The 18,388-nt window shown below is 54.8% G+C and overlaps 1 protein-coding gene across 5 annotated transcripts; it reads right to left on the reverse strand.

The window, feature by feature from the left end:
- Nucleotides 1-73: 73 nt before the first annotated feature.
- Nucleotides 74-9,011, reverse strand: PTOV1 (PTOV1 extended AT-hook containing adaptor protein). 5 transcript variants are annotated; one of them, XM_082677323.1, is made up of 13 exons: nucleotides 8,746-9,009; nucleotides 5,701-5,838; nucleotides 5,482-5,564; nucleotides 5,356-5,413; nucleotides 5,167-5,274; nucleotides 3,491-3,646; nucleotides 2,878-2,964; nucleotides 2,720-2,793; nucleotides 2,585-2,642; nucleotides 2,317-2,421; nucleotides 576-773; nucleotides 420-490; nucleotides 74-137 (listed from the first exon to the last, which is right to left on the reverse strand). In XM_082677323.1, exons 1-12 carry the CDS (start codon nucleotides 8,914-8,916, stop codon nucleotides 479-481), a joined length of 1,248 nt encoding a protein of 415 aa, XP_082533449.1. In that variant the 5' UTR covers nucleotides 8,917-9,009; the 3' UTR covers nucleotides 74-137; nucleotides 420-478. The 5 variants fall into 5 exon arrangements, with proteins under 5 accessions (XP_082533449.1, XP_082533446.1, XP_082533448.1 ...); XM_082677320.1 differs by having other exon boundaries at nucleotides 2,720-2,964; nucleotides 8,746-9,011; XM_082677322.1 differs by having other exon boundaries at nucleotides 5,167-5,413; nucleotides 8,746-9,011.
- Nucleotides 9,012-18,388: the final 9,377 nt, after the last annotated feature.

The following is an 18,388-nucleotide window of genomic DNA, read 5'->3' on the forward strand; positions in this document are numbered from 1 at the left end:
GGCCAAAGGGCTTTTAAAAGGTTTTATTGGGGAAACGTACAAGGGTGGGGACTGTCCTTGGAGATATCTCAGGACGCTGTCCTCCATCTCACTGGGCAGTTGCAGTCCCCACAGGCCTCTGCTCAGAAGCATCTGACCTGGGGGCAGGGGGCATAGTGGGAGAGACTGGACAGGTGAGGCTCCAGGGCCCCGGGCACAAGAAGAGCCTCTCCCTGCCCTCCCTGCCCCTGACTGGAAACTCCTGCTCCTGTCGCCGCCTGGTGGGGAGCGGGGCTGGAGTTTCCCAGGAGGCCTGGGACCACGGGGGATGTGCGTGCCTCTCTCTCTGCTCTGGTCTTCTCAAGGCTAGGGTCACACTACTTCCCGAACCCCAGGCAGTTCCCAGGGTCCATCCTATCCTTGGCCCAGCTTCCACTCACCAGTCTCGGCGGGGCCTCGTCTGTGGCTCCTGGAGAGGCCCAGCCCGGCGGGGTGGCCCCTACCCCCCCATCTGTGCGAGAGGAAGCCAGGGAGGAGTCAGCGCGGGGTGGGGTGGGGGGGAGGGGACCGAGGCCCCGGCGGCGGCGCTCGCTCACCCCACGCTGCTGCTGCTCCTGCTCCAGGTTCCGCTGCAGGACCTGCTGCTGATTGGCGATGACGCGCCGGATGCCGTTGACGAAGTTGCTCTGGTCGTGGGGGATGAGGCCGATGAAGATCTTCTTCTCAGAGGAGTACAGGAGCATGAGCACGCGGATCTCGCACGAGGCCTTGTAGGAAAAGTGCACGCAGCCGGCCTGGCGGTGTGGAGCACAGTGTCACGGGCGGGCCCTCAGCGCAGACGCTCTTCCCCATTGAGACACGGGCGCAAACCGCACGGGTCAGCGCCCTGGCAGACGGGCACCACGGAGCACGCTGGGCCTTCCCAGCCGCCGTCCTCAGCCCTGTCAACACTCCCACAGGACACCAGAGGTGCCTGCGCAAGGACCAGTGAGTGGGCTCTACAGCTGAGCCCAGGAGGCTGCCCGACGAGCTCCAGCGAGACTGTGGCCCCCACGCCGGCCAGCCAGTACCCAGGGTGCCCACGGGACCAGCCACGGCCGTGACCGCGACCACGCAGGAAGGCCGCGGCGGGGGAGAAACACCAGGGGCCAATCTGGCCCCAGGAGGCCGGGCACCAGGGCTCCGTCCACTCTGCGACCCCCGGGCCAGCTGAGGGCGGGGAAGCTGGGCGGCGCTGATCCACTGCGATGCCGCCGTCACCGCGGCTTGGGACATGGCTCAGCGTCACAGCGACCGCAGTGCCGACAGGCACCAATCGCTCCCTGACGCCTTTCACAGGATCCTCTCCAGGGCCCAGGGGTCACTGTCCCCATCTTACAGGTGAGCAAACCCAGGCTGAGAGCTCGGGGACTCGCAGGCCCCCAGAGCCAGAAGGGGTTATGCCTGCCCTCGGGCCTGTGTGCCACTGCAGGGGCCAGTGCTGACAGGCATCGAGGAGGAAGCCCCTCACAGCACCCCCGAGCCAACAGCCGAGGGAAGCCCGAGTGCGCCGAGGGAGCACCGGCCATGTCCTCGAGGCCTTAGTTTCCCTGAGGGAATCCTGCTTTTAAACTCTTAAATAACCAGCCCCTCAAATGCACAGTGGCACAACCATGATGACTTCGGCTGACTTAGAAACATTACGCTAATTCGAGGACAGCTATGACCTGGTACAGCAAACACCCACAAAGCGGACACAGACAGCTGCGGCTTCAGAAGCACGAGGGCCAAGCTCCTCACTTCACAGATGGAGAGACCGAGGCCCGCAGAGAAGGGAGAACTGGCCAAGGCCCACCAGCAGGTGAGCACCAGGGGCTTTCAGAGCTCGCTCCGGCTGGAGGCAGGCAGATGCCCTGCCTGGTGAGGGCCTTGGGAGCCTCAGGTTTTCCACCCTGTCCCCGGGGAAAGGAGCAAGAGGAAGGCGGCAGGTAAGAACCTGGGAGCAGAGTCGACGCGTGGGGTGATGTCAGCCTCAGCTGAGTAAAACCAGACAGAGCAGGGGGCGACAGCCCCGGGGGCCCAAACCAGACTTGGTCCAAGTTCCCGCCCAGCACTTGCCAGCACAGCCTCCGAGCCTCAGTTTCCCCATCTGTAAAATGGGGTCAGGATGGCCCAGAGCCCCAGAGGAGCCAATGTCCAGGCACAGAGCCAACACGCCTTCCCCACAGCTACCATCACACCCGGCCAGTTTTGGGGAATCGTCCGCTCTTAATCTCATTTCAGTTTTTAAACACCAAGCGGCTCTGGCTCTGTCTGTCCCACCATCAGCCCGGCCCTGGGCCCCACCAGCCCACTCACAAAGCCGTTGTCCATGATCCGGCACAGGCTCTTCAGCGTCTCCAGGTCCTTGGTGAAGTGGAACTGCACCAGGCGGGAGTTCCGGAAGAGCGGCACCAGGGTGGTCTGCAGGGAGGCCCCGAGGTGGCTGGGCCAGGCGCCAGGGCCCCGCAGCCCCTCATGCCCACACGTCGGCAGGCCCCGCCCCGCCTACCGCCACTTGCTGGACAGGCAGCCTCCCCCAGGGCCCCAAGGTCGAGGCAAGCCAAGTGCCCCCTTCCCCACTCACCAGCAGCTGCTGCGGGATGAGCTGCATGTACAGCTTCCGCGGCCACTGCTCGGTCCTCCTGCAGGGATGCGGGGACGAGGGTCAGGAGGCCAGGTCTCACCGAGATGCCGCCCCCGCCCCCTGCCCGACACTCACAGGATCTCCCCTTGGTTCACGTAGATGTGCGACGGCAGCCACCTCTTAGACCGACTGTTAGGCTCAGGCCTGGGCTTTTGGGGGGTAAGAAGAGGGGAGCCGTCAGGAGTGGGAGGATGCCCTGGTCCTGAGGTCACCCAGGCCCGCCCAGGGCTCACCTCCTGCCACTCCATGACTCCACTCCATGCCAGGAACTTGTTGTTGACCATCTGGACAGGGCCCGCGACGCCACCAGGTCCCACTGCCTGGGGAGGAGACAGGTGGGCTGGTGCCCCAGGAGTTCCCCGAAGAACGCTGCCCAGACCCCTCCACGCCCCCAGTCCGTCAGTCCCAAGCTTATCTACCTGCTGCCCCCAGGGACCAGCCTGGCCCGGCCCGGCCTCTAGTCTACCCACAGGCCCAGAGGATTCCCCAGAGCGGGCCCTGCCCCTCACAGCACACCCCATGCCCTGGGCCAAGCCCCCGCCATCAGCCTGGGGGACATGGCTCACAGGGTCTGCCTCTGAGAACTGGGTGGCTGTATAACTTGCCACACAAACTGGGACCCTTTTGGGTGAAGGGGTCACTGAAGAGCTGGTAAGGTGTGAGCCAGGATTTGAGGTCACCCTCCTGCCACGAGTGTACCCTCCTGCCACGAGTGTGCCCGCCTGCCCATCCGCCTCCCTGCTCCCCATGGGCACCCCTCCTGCCGGGAACCACCCTGTCAGACCCCTCGACCCCCTCACCCTTCAAAGCCTCAGACACGTGTGGCGGCCGGGCCCAAGGGCACACCTGTTTGCGGGTGGTGATGACCTGCCGGATGGCATTGACGAAGCCGCTCTGGTCGTAGGGGATGAGGCCCATGAAGATCTTCTTCTTGGACGAGTACAGGAGCATGAGCACGCGCACCTCGCAGGGGGAGATGTGGGGGAAGAGCATGCAGCCCGCCTGTGGGTGGGGGTGGGGAGGGAACGATCATCACGGGACAGAAATCCTCAAGGTTAACACCAGGACCCTAAATGACTGCTGTGTAGCCAGAACATGTCGTTCTGGGAGCCTGTGAACGTGCACCCTGGTGTCCCCCCCACCGTGACTCTGGGGTCAGGACAGGGGCCCCATGTGCCGGGTGAGGATCCTGAGAGGGCTCCACCTGCCGCCCACGTGCCCCGAGGTCATCCCTGTCCTGTGGAGTTTGCTGCTGGGCCCCGCTGACAGAGGCCACCAGGCCCGGGGGGTTAAGAGCACAAACGCAGGACCAGACTGCCTGGGAGTAACCCTGGCTCTGCTACCTCCTAGCTGTGTGACCTAAGGCAGGTCACCCCTGGACTTCAGTTTCCCCACGTGTAAAACAGCACAACAACGGCGCACAGAGTAAGCGCCACATAAACACTCATTACACAAGATGCTACTGCCTCCTTGGTGGGACTGCGGGAGAGCCTGAGCCTCACAGACGTCCCCACCTGGGGTGTCTAGACAGTGGGGCATGCGCGTTCTCAGCCCCGGGGTCCGCTGGCTCAGGGACCCCACCCCTGGCCTTCCTGGACCCACGTGCGGTCGGCCCTCCCGGAGCATAACCGGACAGGCCATGGAGGGCGCGTGCTGAGGTCCACCTTCCCTGCAGCCTGCGAGCCCCAGGCTCCAAGCAAACGGTGCTGAATGAAGGGGTGACCGGGCAGGCAAGAGACCCCACACCAGTCACAACCCAGAAGAAAAGGGGATCGCCCAGGCACTGAAGGGCAGCACACAGCGCCCCCCGGAGGCAGCAGCCAGGAGCTGGAGGGTGATCTGTCCCAAAGGGGACCAGGAAAGGGAGAGGACCCCAGAGCTGAGTCCTCCAGGCCAACGACCTACTCCCACCTCAACCCAACCCTTTCCCAGTACCTGCCGTCCCACAGCCGGAGCCCTGGGGGGTGGGGGCAGCGGCTGAAGCCTGGGCCCAGACCTGAGAGGCTTGCAGGGACCACGCCCACCATGTCCTGTGTCTGAATCCCCAATTTAACAATCTCTCCAGCTTGCACTTCCTGAGCACTCACAACGCCCTCAAGTCACCGCCTCAAGTGCTTTACTCACTCCTCCCAGTGGCCCCAGGACCGCAGATGAGGAAACTGAGTCCCAGCAGACCATCTCCACTGCTGGCTCCCTCTTTCCTCCAGGCCACCCCAAAATGCCAAGTCCCTGCCATGTGCTATGGCCCCAACAAGCTCCTGGGTCCCAGGAGGGCTGGCCCAGGCCTCTCCCTTCGCTCCCGTGCCCGGGGGTGGCTCCAGCTTGTCCGGGAGGCTGGCTGGGCTCCTCTGCTCTCCAGGGACAGGGATGCCCCCAGGAGAGGTCACCCGGGCCCTGCCACCTGCCTTGGGTTGTCCCAGCAGAGCTCTGCCTCCCGCCGTACTTGGTCACCACGGTGCTTCCAAGGGGCCCTTCTCGCCCTGTCCCCGGCCGTCCGCCCCCAGCACCCCTGCCCCACTCACAAAGCCGTTGCCCATGACGCGGCAGAGGCCCTTGAGAGAGTCGCAGTCTCTGTTGGTGAAGTGGAACTGCGCCAGCTGGGAGTTGCGGAACAGGGGGCCCAGGGTGGTCTGGGGGCGACAGGGGACAGCTGGGTCAGGGCCAGGCGGGTGCTCTGGGGCCAGGGCGGGCAGCAGAGGGTGGGGCCTCACCAGCAGCTGCTGCGGGATCAGCTGCATGATCAGCTTCTGCGGCCACTGGTCGGTCTCCCTGCAGGAAGAAGAGGGTCAGGGGAGCGGTCCTGCCACCCGCCCGCCCGCCCCCTGCCCACCACTCACAGGTTCTCGCCCTGGTTCACGTAGGCCTGGCAGGGGAGGGCCCGCTTCAGCTTCGCCGTGGAGTCCGAGTAGGGCCTGCGCTTCTGTGGTGGGAGCGGAGGGGTCACTGGACACAGCCCGGGTGCCCAGGCCTGCCCCCACCTGCAGGGGCAGAAGGGACCCCGGGGCCAGCCCCCAGCCCCCCGCAGACTCACAAGAGGACCTGACGTGGACGCTCACCTCCTGCCACTCGAGGACGCCGCTCCAGGCCAGCAGCTTGTTGCTGAGCCGGTGCTCACCCACGGCCAGGCCCCCGAGGGCGAGCCCGGGCGAGGAGGGCCCGATGGGACCCAGGGCCCCGAAGACCCGAGCACCTTGCTGTGGCAGAGGGGGTAGGGAAACTGAGGCTGAGGGGCCCGCTAGGGGAGCTGTCCCCCACATACCCCAGAAGGGACATCCCAACATTGAGACCCCGATCCCCAGCTGCGAAACCCCCAGGGCCATCTCCAACCCCTTTCTCCCAGGGTTGAGACCCTGAGTGGCTGACCCCCCGTGTCCTTTTCCTGCTGCCACCCCAGGACGCTTCCCCGCCCCAAGGCTACTTGTCACCTCAACACTGGCCCATGCAGGGTCCCTGAAAGCTACCAGTTGCTTCCCCTTCCAGCCTTTGCTCCAGCTGTGCTCTCATCCTAGCGGGCCATCCCCCCCACCACGTTCCTCAGGAGATGCTCCCCACTCATCCTCCCAGTGCTGATCAATTTTTGATTCCTCTATTGAGATAACTCAGAAGCAGCTCTCTGGGGGTCCAGAGCCTCCCTGAAGCTCCCCCCCACGACACACAAGCCAGCCTGGGCTGTGTCTGTCTGTCTGGCACACTGGTTTGCCCCATCCCATCCAAGCTCAAAACCCTTCCAAAGCTCCCCCAGGCCCTCAAGAGAAAATCCAGGGACTCCCCTGGTGGTCCCGTGGTAAAGAATCTGCCTTCCAATGCAGGGGACGCGGGTTCGATCCCTGGTCGGCGAACTAAGATCCCACATGCTGCGGGGCAACTAAACCTGCGTGCCACAACTGCTGCGCACGCGTGCCTCAAACTACAGAGCCCATGCGCTCTGGAGCCCGTGCACAACTAGAGAAGCCCGCGTGCCGCAACAAAATACCCCGCGTGCTGTGACTAAGACCCGGTGCAGCCGTAAAAATAAATAAGTAATTTAATTAATTTTTTAAAAAAATAAAAAAAGGAGAGAGAAAATCCAGACTCTCCTCTCTGGCTCCCGCCAACCTCCCCAGCCAGTTGCCCGCCTCCCCTAGCGCAGCCCAGGCTGCAGCCACATCAGGCTGACCACGGGGAGGCGGGAAGGAACCAGAACTCTCCAGGGAGGTGGGGACACATTTACAACAGGGAGCCTGACAACACCTGGAAGGGTCTCTCAAACACAACGTCTTGAGAGCATCTGCAAAACACCAGAAGTCCCAGCAATAAAGCCAAGGAAAGCTACACAATTTACTCACAAGGCACTCTCCAGTTATCTTTTTTTTAAACCCAAAACATCTCAAAGCAAACAAGAGAAGGCTTTGAAACAGCCTGACAGCAGGAAACCGGTGAAAACCCTCCTAATAGGTGCCTCCAGGCAGCAGAAAAAAAATGGTTGTTACTTTTCATTTCATTACTAATCAGTATTTTCCAAATTTCCTATAAAGCACACAGGTGTCTTCTGCCCCAGAATAACAACAGGCAGGAAAAACTGTATTTTGTAGGGGCTTAAAAAGCAAAATAAAAACCTGAGCAAGCACACTCTCCCCCTGGGCAGGAGACTCTGGGATTCAGGCAACCATGAGAGATCAGGAAGAAGAGCAGAGAGCATCCTGGTGTAAGAACACGGTCGGAGCGTCCGAGACGGAGAAAGACTGTTGTAGCCCTGGGCGTGTAGGTTACCACAGCCAGAGCCCATAACGTCTGAGAAAACCAGTTAAATCACACACCTGGAGGAGACTTTGGGATCCAGGTGAACTCACTTTAGGGCCCAGTTAATGTGTGCACCAGGGACACCTGTTTAAACTCTGCTTGTGTCTGGAGCCCAGTCTGACTACGTTTTAACCTGGGTGTAAAAACCAGCGATGCTTAAGCTCAGGTCTCCCCGAAAGCAGGATGCGTGTCAAGGTGGAGGACCACGTTTAAGGGCTAGACCTACGTGCAATCTTAAAGGAAATCTCACATCTGGGCAGGTGTGTGTAAAATGCCTCCCACACCTGTTCTGTTGCTCACTGCATAGGAAGCCTATTTAGTACCTGGAAGAAGAATGAAAGCTTTAAGATGTACGTTTAAGGACCCAGGAGGCGCTTCTGAACAAGCAGACATGAACGCTAAGGAACGGAGAAGGCAATGGAGTGAAGGATGATGTTTAAGTTTAGGGAGGTGTTCCGAGTCCGGGTACCTGAATATAAGATCCGAGAAAACCTGTTTAAGGCTAGTGTGGAGCTGCCACAGCTCCCCGATACGCACAATGTTGGGGCAGGATATTTAAGAAGGAAGCTTGAGCGCCAGGTTATGGTAAAACGCGCATCTGGGCAAGCGTATCACAGCTTGGCTGTGCGTGAAACGTCGGGATATGTAGATTTACAGCTCGAGAAAAACCTTAAGAGTTTTGACAAGTATGTGCATCTTTTAGGTCTCGGGAAGCATGTGTAACTTCGCGTACCTGCAAAGCTGGATGTTTATGTTTAAGATCTGGACTTACTTGGCTTACTGCCATCAGTAAGGGCATCCAACATCTGGGCGAGCGTGCAAATAAACCCTGGGCGCACACGCCACGGCCGCCGTACAGACGCGTGCGGGCCCGGGGAGAACGCCCCCGGGGGCAACACCTGGGCGCGCCAGTGCGAGACGCGGGGCCCTCTCGCCGGCGTCCCCCCAGCCCCCTCCCCCATTTCCAGATTTCCTGCCCGGAAAGCGAGCAACTTTCCAATTGGAAAAACAACAACGCACGCCGGCCGTCCGCCCGCCCCCCACCCCGCGTTTAAATCGGGTCGCGGAGTCAGCAGTAATTTGAGCCCTTCCCGCCCCCGTACCCCACCCTCGCCACCCCATCCCGAATGCGAAACAAAGGGGAGAGCCCGGCGCGTACCACCCAGGGGGGTTCACAGGGAAGCCGGCCCCAGGCGGGACCACCCTTCGGGTCACCGGAGAAACCCCCGATGGGGGAGGCCGCGGACAAAGACGCCAGTCCGGGAAAGGGGCCGGCGGGGGCGGGGCTGTGGAAAGCTCTGGAAAAAGGGCGGGGGGCTCACCATGGGAGGGGCCGAGCGAGCCCGGATCCGCGGCGGCTGCGGGCCCCGGGGGCTGGCTGGCCAGGAGCGCGAGCGGGCGGCGCGCACCGTGAGGTGCCGCAGGGGGCGGCCGCGACCCCCGAGGGGGCCCCCAGCGCCGGAGCGGTGTGGGGCACGGCGCGGACGGACCATGGCTGGTGCAGGCCGAGCGAGCTGGGGGCTCCACCGACTGAGAGGCGCGGGCGCGCGGCTTAGGGGGAGACAGGCTGGGCTGTACCAAGCGCGGGGGACGCACCGCCTGAGACGGTCGCTGTGGCCAAACCACTGCGGCGAGCAGGGGAGTGCGGCGCGTACCAATAGCGTCCGCAAGGGGGCGTGGCCGGGCTGTACCAAAATAGGGCTGGGGGAGCCCCGGGAAAAGGGTGTGTGGGGCGGGGAATACGGCAATTGGAAGATACTATGGGTCGCTCGAGCACGGAGGGGAGGAACTGAGAGGACGTGAGAGAAACCACTTCAGGGGGGCGCGGCTGGAAACACAGACCGAAGGGTGACCGGAGGAGATGAACGTAGAGGGTGATACCAAGTGGGCTGGGGGGGGTGGCAGGGGAGACCGTGCCCCGAGACCCAGACCTGCGGAGCCGGGAGCATCAAGACATGTAAGGAAAAGGAGGAATAATAGGCCTAGGGGCCAGGGAACCTACCTAGAAGTTCGGGAATACGGGTCGTACAAGGCCTAAGGAGAGGACTTAGGGTTTGAAGACAGTGACGTGGCTAGGTGGGCAGGGGACCACAACTCCCAGCGGCCGCCGGGCGGCGTGGGCGGAGCCAGAAACCCCAGGAGACGCCGCCGGTCACAGCTGCGTGCCCATTGGTCCCCGGGCCCTAGGCTCCGCCTGCCTCCCTCTGCATCTTCTTGCCACTCGCCTCTCGGGGCCGTTCATTGATTCGTTCATTCACTCAGCGATTAAAGGACTGCGTGTTCACTTACTAGTAGTTGTGTAAGATTTCCTGCTTCAATTTCCTTGTTTCTTAAATGTGGATAATAGCTAACCCTAAGATGGTTATGAGGATCATATGAGTTAATAAAGTATTAGGATCGGTATCTGGCACAGTAACGACCTAAATTGTAGTTTTTCTCCTTTTAAAATCATTATTAGTACCATTTCCAGTTCTGTGCTGGGCAACGAGTATACCGTGGTGACCAAACAGACCAGGTCCACTGGAGAAAATAAATAATCGCAGTTTGTGATAAGTGTTATAGAGAAAATGCACAGAAGGGTGGGATGGTGACCGTGAGAAGTCAGGAAAGTGACCTTTAGGCAGCCTGCAACTCCACATAGGCTGGAAGAGTGTGCTAAGATGAGGGAACAGCCAGGGCACAAATCCTGAAAGTGGAAGGAAAACAAAGGGGGCCAGTATGGCTGGAGCAGAGTGACAGTGGAGGAGAGCTGTGGAAGTGTAGAGTGGCCAGGTGCCACAAGCAGGGTCCTATAGCCTTGGGATGGAATTTGGATTTTAGTCTCACTTTGCTGGGGAACCAGCAAAAGGTTTTTTACCAACGAAGGGACATAGTCTCATTTACATTTTAAACAAATCATTCACAGGATGCACAGAGTTATGCACACAATGTCACTACAAGTCTACAGAAGAAGCTGGGATCCAGAGTCACCTCTGAGGAGAGAAGGCAGCAGATGGAGTGGGGAAGGGTCACAGGAGTGGAAAGGAGACTCAGTTTATTCTTTTAGACTATTTGGAATTCTTCCCATATACAAATGTTGCCTATTGAAAAATAATTGTTGATATATTAACATCTTTTTTTAAGGATCCCTCTGGCTGTGTTGAATATAAGATTATAGGGGATAGTGGAGCAGGAGGGCAGAGAAGAGACTATGGCAATAATCCAGGTGAGAGGCACAGGTGGGCTGGATCGCAGGCAGGGTGGCCGCAGTAGAAGTGGTCACTTTCACAATTTATTTTCAAGCTGGAGCCGAAAGGACTTGTGCAGACAGTGAATGAAAGAGAGGGGTGAAGAGATGCCAAGGTTTTTGCTTGTACAGAAGTGTCATTTTGTGAAAGGGAAATGACTATGGGAGGAGAGGGTGGGAGTGGGGGGGGAGATGGAAATATCACTTGTTTCTATGAGGTACATTTAAGATGTTGACTGAACAATTTGGGTAGGGGAGTCTGGAGATATAATTTCGGGAGCCTTCAGTGTTGGAATTGATGAGAATGAATGAGAGACCACGAGGAGGTGTGTGTGGACAAAGACTGGGACACTCCATCCCTTCAGAGGTCAAATCTATGAGGGGCAACTAGCAAATGAGAGGACAGACGCATGAAATTTAAGAAGCCCCAGGCAAGGTCATATTTCTCATCCTTGCTTGCCTGACCCACTAAGCTGCTTGCCCAAGGGTTTCCCAGGGCTGATGGTGCCCCAACCTGAGCTCCAAATCTGGCCTGGATTGTGGCCAAATAGGGAACCGGTGCTCACTGGACCCAGACTGCAAGTTTGATATCAACAGTTACCTCCAGAGCCCTGACAATGTCAGGACACCCCACCGCTGGCAGCAGGAAGGAGAAAGAACTGTAGGGACAGAAGCCTCCTTCTCTTCCTTAATCTCCCTAAATCCTCAGTTCTCACCATTCTTAGCGGTCCAAGCCATTGTGATCTCTTGCCTAGGTAACAGCCTCCTAATTCTTGCCACCTTGACTCTCATTCCGCTAATCAAAACACTCCAATGTCTTCCCAATGCCCTTAGAATTAAATACAAACTCTTTCTCTAAAGCCCTGCATGGTGGGACCCCTACTGCTCTCTTCAGGCTGATCTCTTCTGTGCCCTTTCTGTCCTCCACCTAGTTGATGCCTTCCCATCCCTCAGATCCCATCAGGACACATGTGTTGGTATGAATTCCTAGGATTGTCTAAGCATGGAGAAAGGTGTGCCAGGATACACTCCAGCATGAGCAAAATGGCAACATGTCAGAATGTGAAATGAAAACACAGGCTGAAATTCTATTAGTAATATTACAGTACAGCTCTCTGAAACCATCTAGCTTACCCAATTTGCCAGTTTGCAAGCCACTGTTCATTTATCTGTAAAACCTACCCAGCCTAGCTGGCTACTATTATGACAAAGCAATTCTGCTCCCATCTGTTAAGCTGTACACTTCCTGAGGAGTAGATGTTACCAAACCTGTTTATGCCAGCCATGTTTAAGTTAATAACTTAACCCTATCAGATAAATGAAATATTAATGCAAGAGAGTTGTTTGTATGCAAAGCAGGTTGCCTGCATTAGAAAGAATAAAAGTGAGCTACTTAAAAAAAATAAAATGCTGCCAAATTAGATGCAAGCAAAGCAACCGTAAATGATTAAACGGAAAAGCTCATAAAAACCTAGGAAGGTCCAGCCTGCAGTTTGCTTGGTAAGTGTCTTTAGGTTCTCAAGTCACTTTTTTTTTAAAATAAATTTATTTATTTTTGGCTGCGCTGGGTCTTCGTGGCAGTGCATGGCCTTTCTCTAGCTGCGGCGAGCGGGGGCTACTCTTCGTTGCAGTGCGCAGGCTTCTCATTGTGGTGGCTTCTCTTGTTGCAGAGCTCGGGCTCTAGGCACGCAGGCTCAGTAGTTGTGGTGCACGGGCTTAGTTGCTCCGCGGCATATAGGATCTTCCTGGACCAGGGCTCGAACCCTTGTCCCCTGCATTGGCAGGTGGATTCTTAACCACTGCACCACCAGGGAAGTCCCTCTCAGGTCACTTTTTAAAAAGAACTGGAAATGATAAATGACTTTGTGGTTTATGGGTGCAGTTTATACAAGCATGTGACGTTGTATGAGAACTGGGAGACGTATACTTAAAGAAAAGGTCTTGGGTACTTCCCTGGTGGCACAGTGGTTAAGAATCTGCCTGCCAATGCAGGGGACACGGGTTCGATCCCTGGTCCGGGAAGATCCCACATGCCATGGAGCAACTAAGCCCATGTGCCACAACTACTAAAGCCCGTGCGCTCTAGGGCCCGTGTGCCGCAACTACTGAGCCTGCGTGCTGCAACTACTGAAGCCCACGCACCTAGAGCCTGTGCTCCGCAACAAGAGAAGCCACCGCAATGAGAAGCCCGCACACCTCAACAAAGAGTAGCCCCCACTGGCCGCAACTAGAGAAAGCCCACACACAGCAACGAAGACCCAGTGCAGCGAAAAAACAACAACAACAAAAAGGTCTTGGTTCTACATGGAGGGAAGAGATGAATGTCTTTCTAAAATGTTCTTGATGAAAATAAAACATTTAAAGTGTTTAGACGTTCATTAATGCTATCTGCCATATTCTTCTAACTCCCCACTGGCCCAGCAATTGAAAAGATTGCACTTCCTGACCCCACTACATTTGAGTGGGGCCATGTAATTAATTCTGGCTAACGAGGTATGGGCAAAAATGACACATGTGAATTCAGTCTGGAGCATTTAATTACTGGTGCCAGACCAGAGCACTCTATGCCTTTCCCACGCCACTTGGCAATGTTTGAGATCTCTCAGCATGGGCTCCAAGCTGATCCTCCATGTAGCGAGAGTGAGAATATCCACCTTTTCTATTTCAAGCCGCTGCAGTTTGGGGGTTGTTTGTTATTGCAGCATAACCCAGCCTATCCTGACATAGAAATGTCCTTTTCAAATAATCCTGTTTAACCAGTCTGATTGCTTTTACTGAAAGGGCAAGCTGGGAGTACAAATAGATGTGTATGTGGCACAGACAAGGACATGAACACAACATGGACAAATAACACTTTATACTACAAAGTGGGAGTAAGGTGATCTCTACCTTGAAGTTTCTCTTTTGTTTGTTTTTGCAATTACAAAATAATGTTCTTAAAAATTAAGGGTCTGCCTGATACATACTCTTCAAGCTCTATACATTCTTCCTTAAGCTTTCTCATCATGATTTGTAATTATCTGTGTCTCCCACATTTGACTGGGAGCTTCTTAAGGACAAAGACCACGTCTGGCGTATTCACAGCTATATTCCAAGAACCCAGCACACAGCTCTCTGGGTCTAAGTGTACAACCCCCTAGAACACCCTCCACACCTCTAGAGAGGTTATGTAATGTGTTTACTCTCCCGTTTCCCCTTCCGGGGCGCACCAGGAAGCCACCTGTCCCAGCTTTCCCTGCAGTAGGAGGGGAAGATTGAGTTCTCACCTGTGGGAGCGTATGCCATGAGCATCATGACGTCACGAGCGAGCGTCACTTCCGGTCCCAGGCCGGTAAGAGCCAGTGTTCGCTCCCCGTGCCCTTGCTCTATTGCTCTTTCCAGTGTTGGAGACTAAGGAGGGTTTGGTTATTGAATGGAAGCAGCAGGACCCCCGAGTCACTGTTGGAGAAGAGCCGCCAGAGGGAACAGCCTGACCCAGGCTATCATGGTGGGGCAGTGCCGGAGGGGGGTAAACCCTCTGTTAAACCAGTGAGATTTAAGGATTTGTTAACATAACATAGTCTGATCTGACCACACACACACATGCACACACACACACACACACAGGGCTCTTTAATCCTATTTGTCTACCCACCACATGGGCTCTGTAGTCTGTAGTTTCCAGGCCTTCGTTTACATTGTCCCCTCTACCTACTGTGCCCTTCCCTTTAGTTGTACCTATCAAAGGATGACCCACAATAGCATGTACTTTTCCTTAAGCATGAAACTGGGAGTTCTCATTCAATTCCCACAAGGACCCTTCAAGGTTGGCTTATGAGAGCCTCAACTTACAGATATGAGAGAACAGGGTCTGCAACGTGAGCTCCCTGATTTCTTCCTGCCAACTACAGGAAGGCAGGGACCACACCTTTTCCCTGCCACAGCCCTAACCCCTACCAGGCATCCAGTAAGTATTTCCCAAACAAATGAACTGCAAATTTTCGACCTCCAATGTCAACTGGCCCCTGCTTCCTGCCTGGTATTGTATAAAGTTCCTTGATTACCTCCTAGAGTTTGGTTGGTCCTCAGCCATACACACCAGAGTGGGTCAGACTGGTTGTCAGAGCTGGTGCCAGCCTGTATCACTTAATTTAAAAACATATCATTCTTGGAGGGACTTCCCTGGCGGTCCAGTGGTTAAGACTCTGCACTTCCACTGCAGGGGGCGTGGGTTCTATCCCTGGTCAGGGAACTAAGATCCCGCAAGCCACGCAGTGAGGCCAAAAAAATAAAATTAAAAATAAATAAATAAAAATATATCACTCTTGGAAAAGCAATAATAATAAACATGTCTTAGACACTGCTAAGCACTTCATGTCTGAGCTCACCGAAGACTTACACACCAGGCCATGAGGGTGACAATCTTATTATCCCATTCTACAGACAGGGAAACCAAGGACCAGTGAGGCAGGAGCCTGAGGTCACAGGCCGAGGAGAGGCAGAGAGAGATCACAAGCCCAGGTTTGTTCTTTTCTTTTTAAGATTTTTTGGATGTGGACCATTTTAAAAGTCTTTATTGAATTTGTTACAATATTGCTTCTGTTTTATGTTTTGGTTTTTTGGCTGTGAGGCATGTGGGATCTTAGCTCCCCGACCAGGGATCAAACCTGCACTCCCTGCATTGGAAGGCAAAGTCTTAATCACTGGACTGCCAGGGAAGTCCCCCAGGTTCGTTCTTAATCTCAGCAGAAGCCCTTGGTCCCTAGTTGGTGGAAAAAATGAGGGGCATTAGGCGTGGACACTTTAACTTTCTGTCGCTCCTGCCCAAGGCCCACCCAGGGCCATCAACTAGGGGCTGGGACCCTCCCGTCCTCGTCACTGGGACACCTCTCACGTCTGCCTCTCAGCCACCACCTACCCCCGCAACATGCACTGTTCCAAACACTCCCAGATTGGAAAAACCCGGACCTAGCCGACCTCTAAGCCCAGAGGCCTTTCTCCTCGCCTTCAGAGGCAAGGTGCCTTGAGATGGCCGTGTCCTGCCCAGCCTCTTCCAGTACAGTATGATCCACACTGGTTAACTGGCAAGATACGAGTTGGTACAATCACTGATGTGCCAGGTATTTTTTGGAGGGAGCAACTGGGCAGTTCTGTTGCAGTTTAAAATGGGCACCCCACTAAAAAATAAATAAAATAAAATGGGCACCCCAAAAGGTCAGAAACATTCTACATGGCCAACAATAGGGGACTGATTTGAGAAAGCTGTGGTATTCCAAGGGGGAATACCATGCGGCCATGAAAACGGACAGAGGGGGACTTGCCTGGTGGTCCAGTGGTTGACTCCTCACTTCCAATGCAGTGGGCGTGGGTTCGATCCCTGATCGGGGAACTAAGATCCCACATGCCGTAGGGCATGGCCAAATAAAAGGGACAAAGGGCTTTTTGCCCGGGTATAACCTGCAAGATACTCTGTCAGATGAAAAAAGTAATCTACAGAATAAAGCAGACTAAGTTCTAGAGATCTTCTGTAGAACAAAGTGCCCATAATTACGGACACTCTACTGTGCACTTAAATTTAAGAGGATAAATCTGTTAAGTGTCCTTACTACCCACCCCCCACAAACACACACAAAACAAAGGGACACAAGGAAACTTTTGGAGGTGATGGATGCCGACTACCTTAATTGTAGTGATGCTTTCATGAGTGTATACATATATCCAAACTCAATCATACCTCAGTAAAGCTGTTTACAAAAATATAAAGCAGGCTGCCACTGGACAGAAGAGCCAGAAAATGAATATACTTCTCTGTCTGCTTCTACCTGCTCGTTCAGATCTCTGAAAGAACACACAAGAGATTGGTTACTGGTCTCCAGAGGGGGCTGGGAGAGGCCATGCATTGGGTTGACTTTGGAGTCTCTACAAGTGTGAACCATAGAAGGTTTTTTTATGCAAAAAATAAGTTCAGTCTTTAAAAAGGCAAATAAACAGAACTGGCATACTCCTCAATTTTGAAATTTTCCAGCTGGGACTGTATCACACGGGAATCCCTGCCCAAATGAGGGGTTAAAGATGTACGTATATGCTGATTCTCTGCGGCATTTTTGATAATAGTGGAAAACTACACAGTTACCCAGAGACAGCCCCCGTGACCCCCACCTCCTGGTATTATAATCCTTGTATTACCCTCTCAGCCTCAGTGTGGGCTGGACCTAGTGATAGCTGTAATGAACAGAATACGGCAAAAGCGACAGGCCATCACTTCCACCATTGAGTTACAAAAAGACTGTGGGTTCCATCTTGGGTGCCCTATGGAGAGGCCCACATGGCGAGAAAGCGAGGGAGACCTCCAGCCCAGAGCAAGCAAGGAACTGAGGCTCTGTGTCCAGGCACCTGCAAGGAACCAGATCTGGCCAGCAGGCATGTGAATGACCTTGGAAGTGGGTCTTCTCCCAGTGGAGCCTTCAGATGAGACCACAGCCCCAGCCCACTTGACAGCAACCTTGAGAGACCTTGGGCCAGAGGCCCGAGCTAAGCTGGGCCTGGGTTCCTGACCCAGAGCAACTGCAGGACAATAAACGCTTATTGTTTTAAGCCACTGAGTGATGTTACATATCAACAGACAGACAGCTTATGCCGCCGGGATGGTCTGTGGGATTGGAATTTGTCCACTTAATGGACTAGGGAAAGCAACCATTTAATAACAGGACATAAAGCCCCATGTAACGAATGATGTGGACAAATGGTCATGACTCAAGTGAAAGAAAAGCAAGATAAAGAACATATAGAAACTGACCTCATTTACATAAAACATTTAAGAAACTATAAACGTGTCTACAACCGCATGCATGGACACCCAACACCAAACTGACGTATCTGCCTCTGGGGGGGATGCTGCTTCGCTCAGTGTTTGGGGTGAGAGGGGAGAATGAGACGTGAAAGGGTACTTCACTTTTTATTCTACACGTTTCAGTGGTTTTTCACCTTTATGAAACTAGAATCCTGTGTATCGCAACAGATTTTTAAGGTTAATTTTTTAAAAACCCAAGATGGTGGGAAACTATATATTAGTGAGTATTGTGTACCTTGAAACAAATATACCTTTTTTAGAAGGTGTCGTTTTTCTCATAAATTTTCTTTATAGAGGTACTAGGGGGGCATGCTCTCACCCAAGACAGGTTTCTAACCGTTAATGTGTCGGTGTTTTTTTGTTTTTTGTTTTTTTTCAGTTATGTTCTGCCACTTTTGCCAGATCTGTTCCTGTGGAAGAATTCTCAGTTCCCAGTCTTGCTTCCAGCTCTAAATGCATGGTCCAAAAGCAAACTGGTCAGAAATGAAATGTTTCCAACCAGTCACTCATCCAGTTACAGCCTTCATGGACGCCCCGGTGGTACTGACAAACGGGCATGCATTTTTAGAAGCAGTTTTGCCCTCTAAGAGCGCGTTCTGGCCAGTGATAACAACCATGGCTAACAGCAGCTCTCCTGAGAGGAGGGCTGTGCTGAGCCCGCCAGGTACTCAATCCTACGAGGAAGTCACTACTTGCCATGTGGGGAGACTGAGGCTCACAGAGGCGTGGGGACCCGCCCAAAGCCACACAGCTCATTGGTTCAGGACCTGGAGTCTCAACACTGAGGTGCTAAGGTTTGCACCATTTCTGCTACACTGCAGCAGCTTTGTAACAGTACCTCGTGCTCAGAGAAAAAGGTTCCAGAAAGATTTGCTCTATTCGTTTTGGCCGGTTCTCGGGGGTACTTTAA

The sequence above is a fragment of the Grampus griseus genome, assembly GCF_964374135.1.
Source record: "Grampus griseus genome assembly, chromosome: 19".
In the NCBI taxonomy this organism is placed as follows: domain Eukaryota; kingdom Metazoa; phylum Chordata; class Mammalia; order Artiodactyla; family Delphinidae; genus Grampus; species Grampus griseus.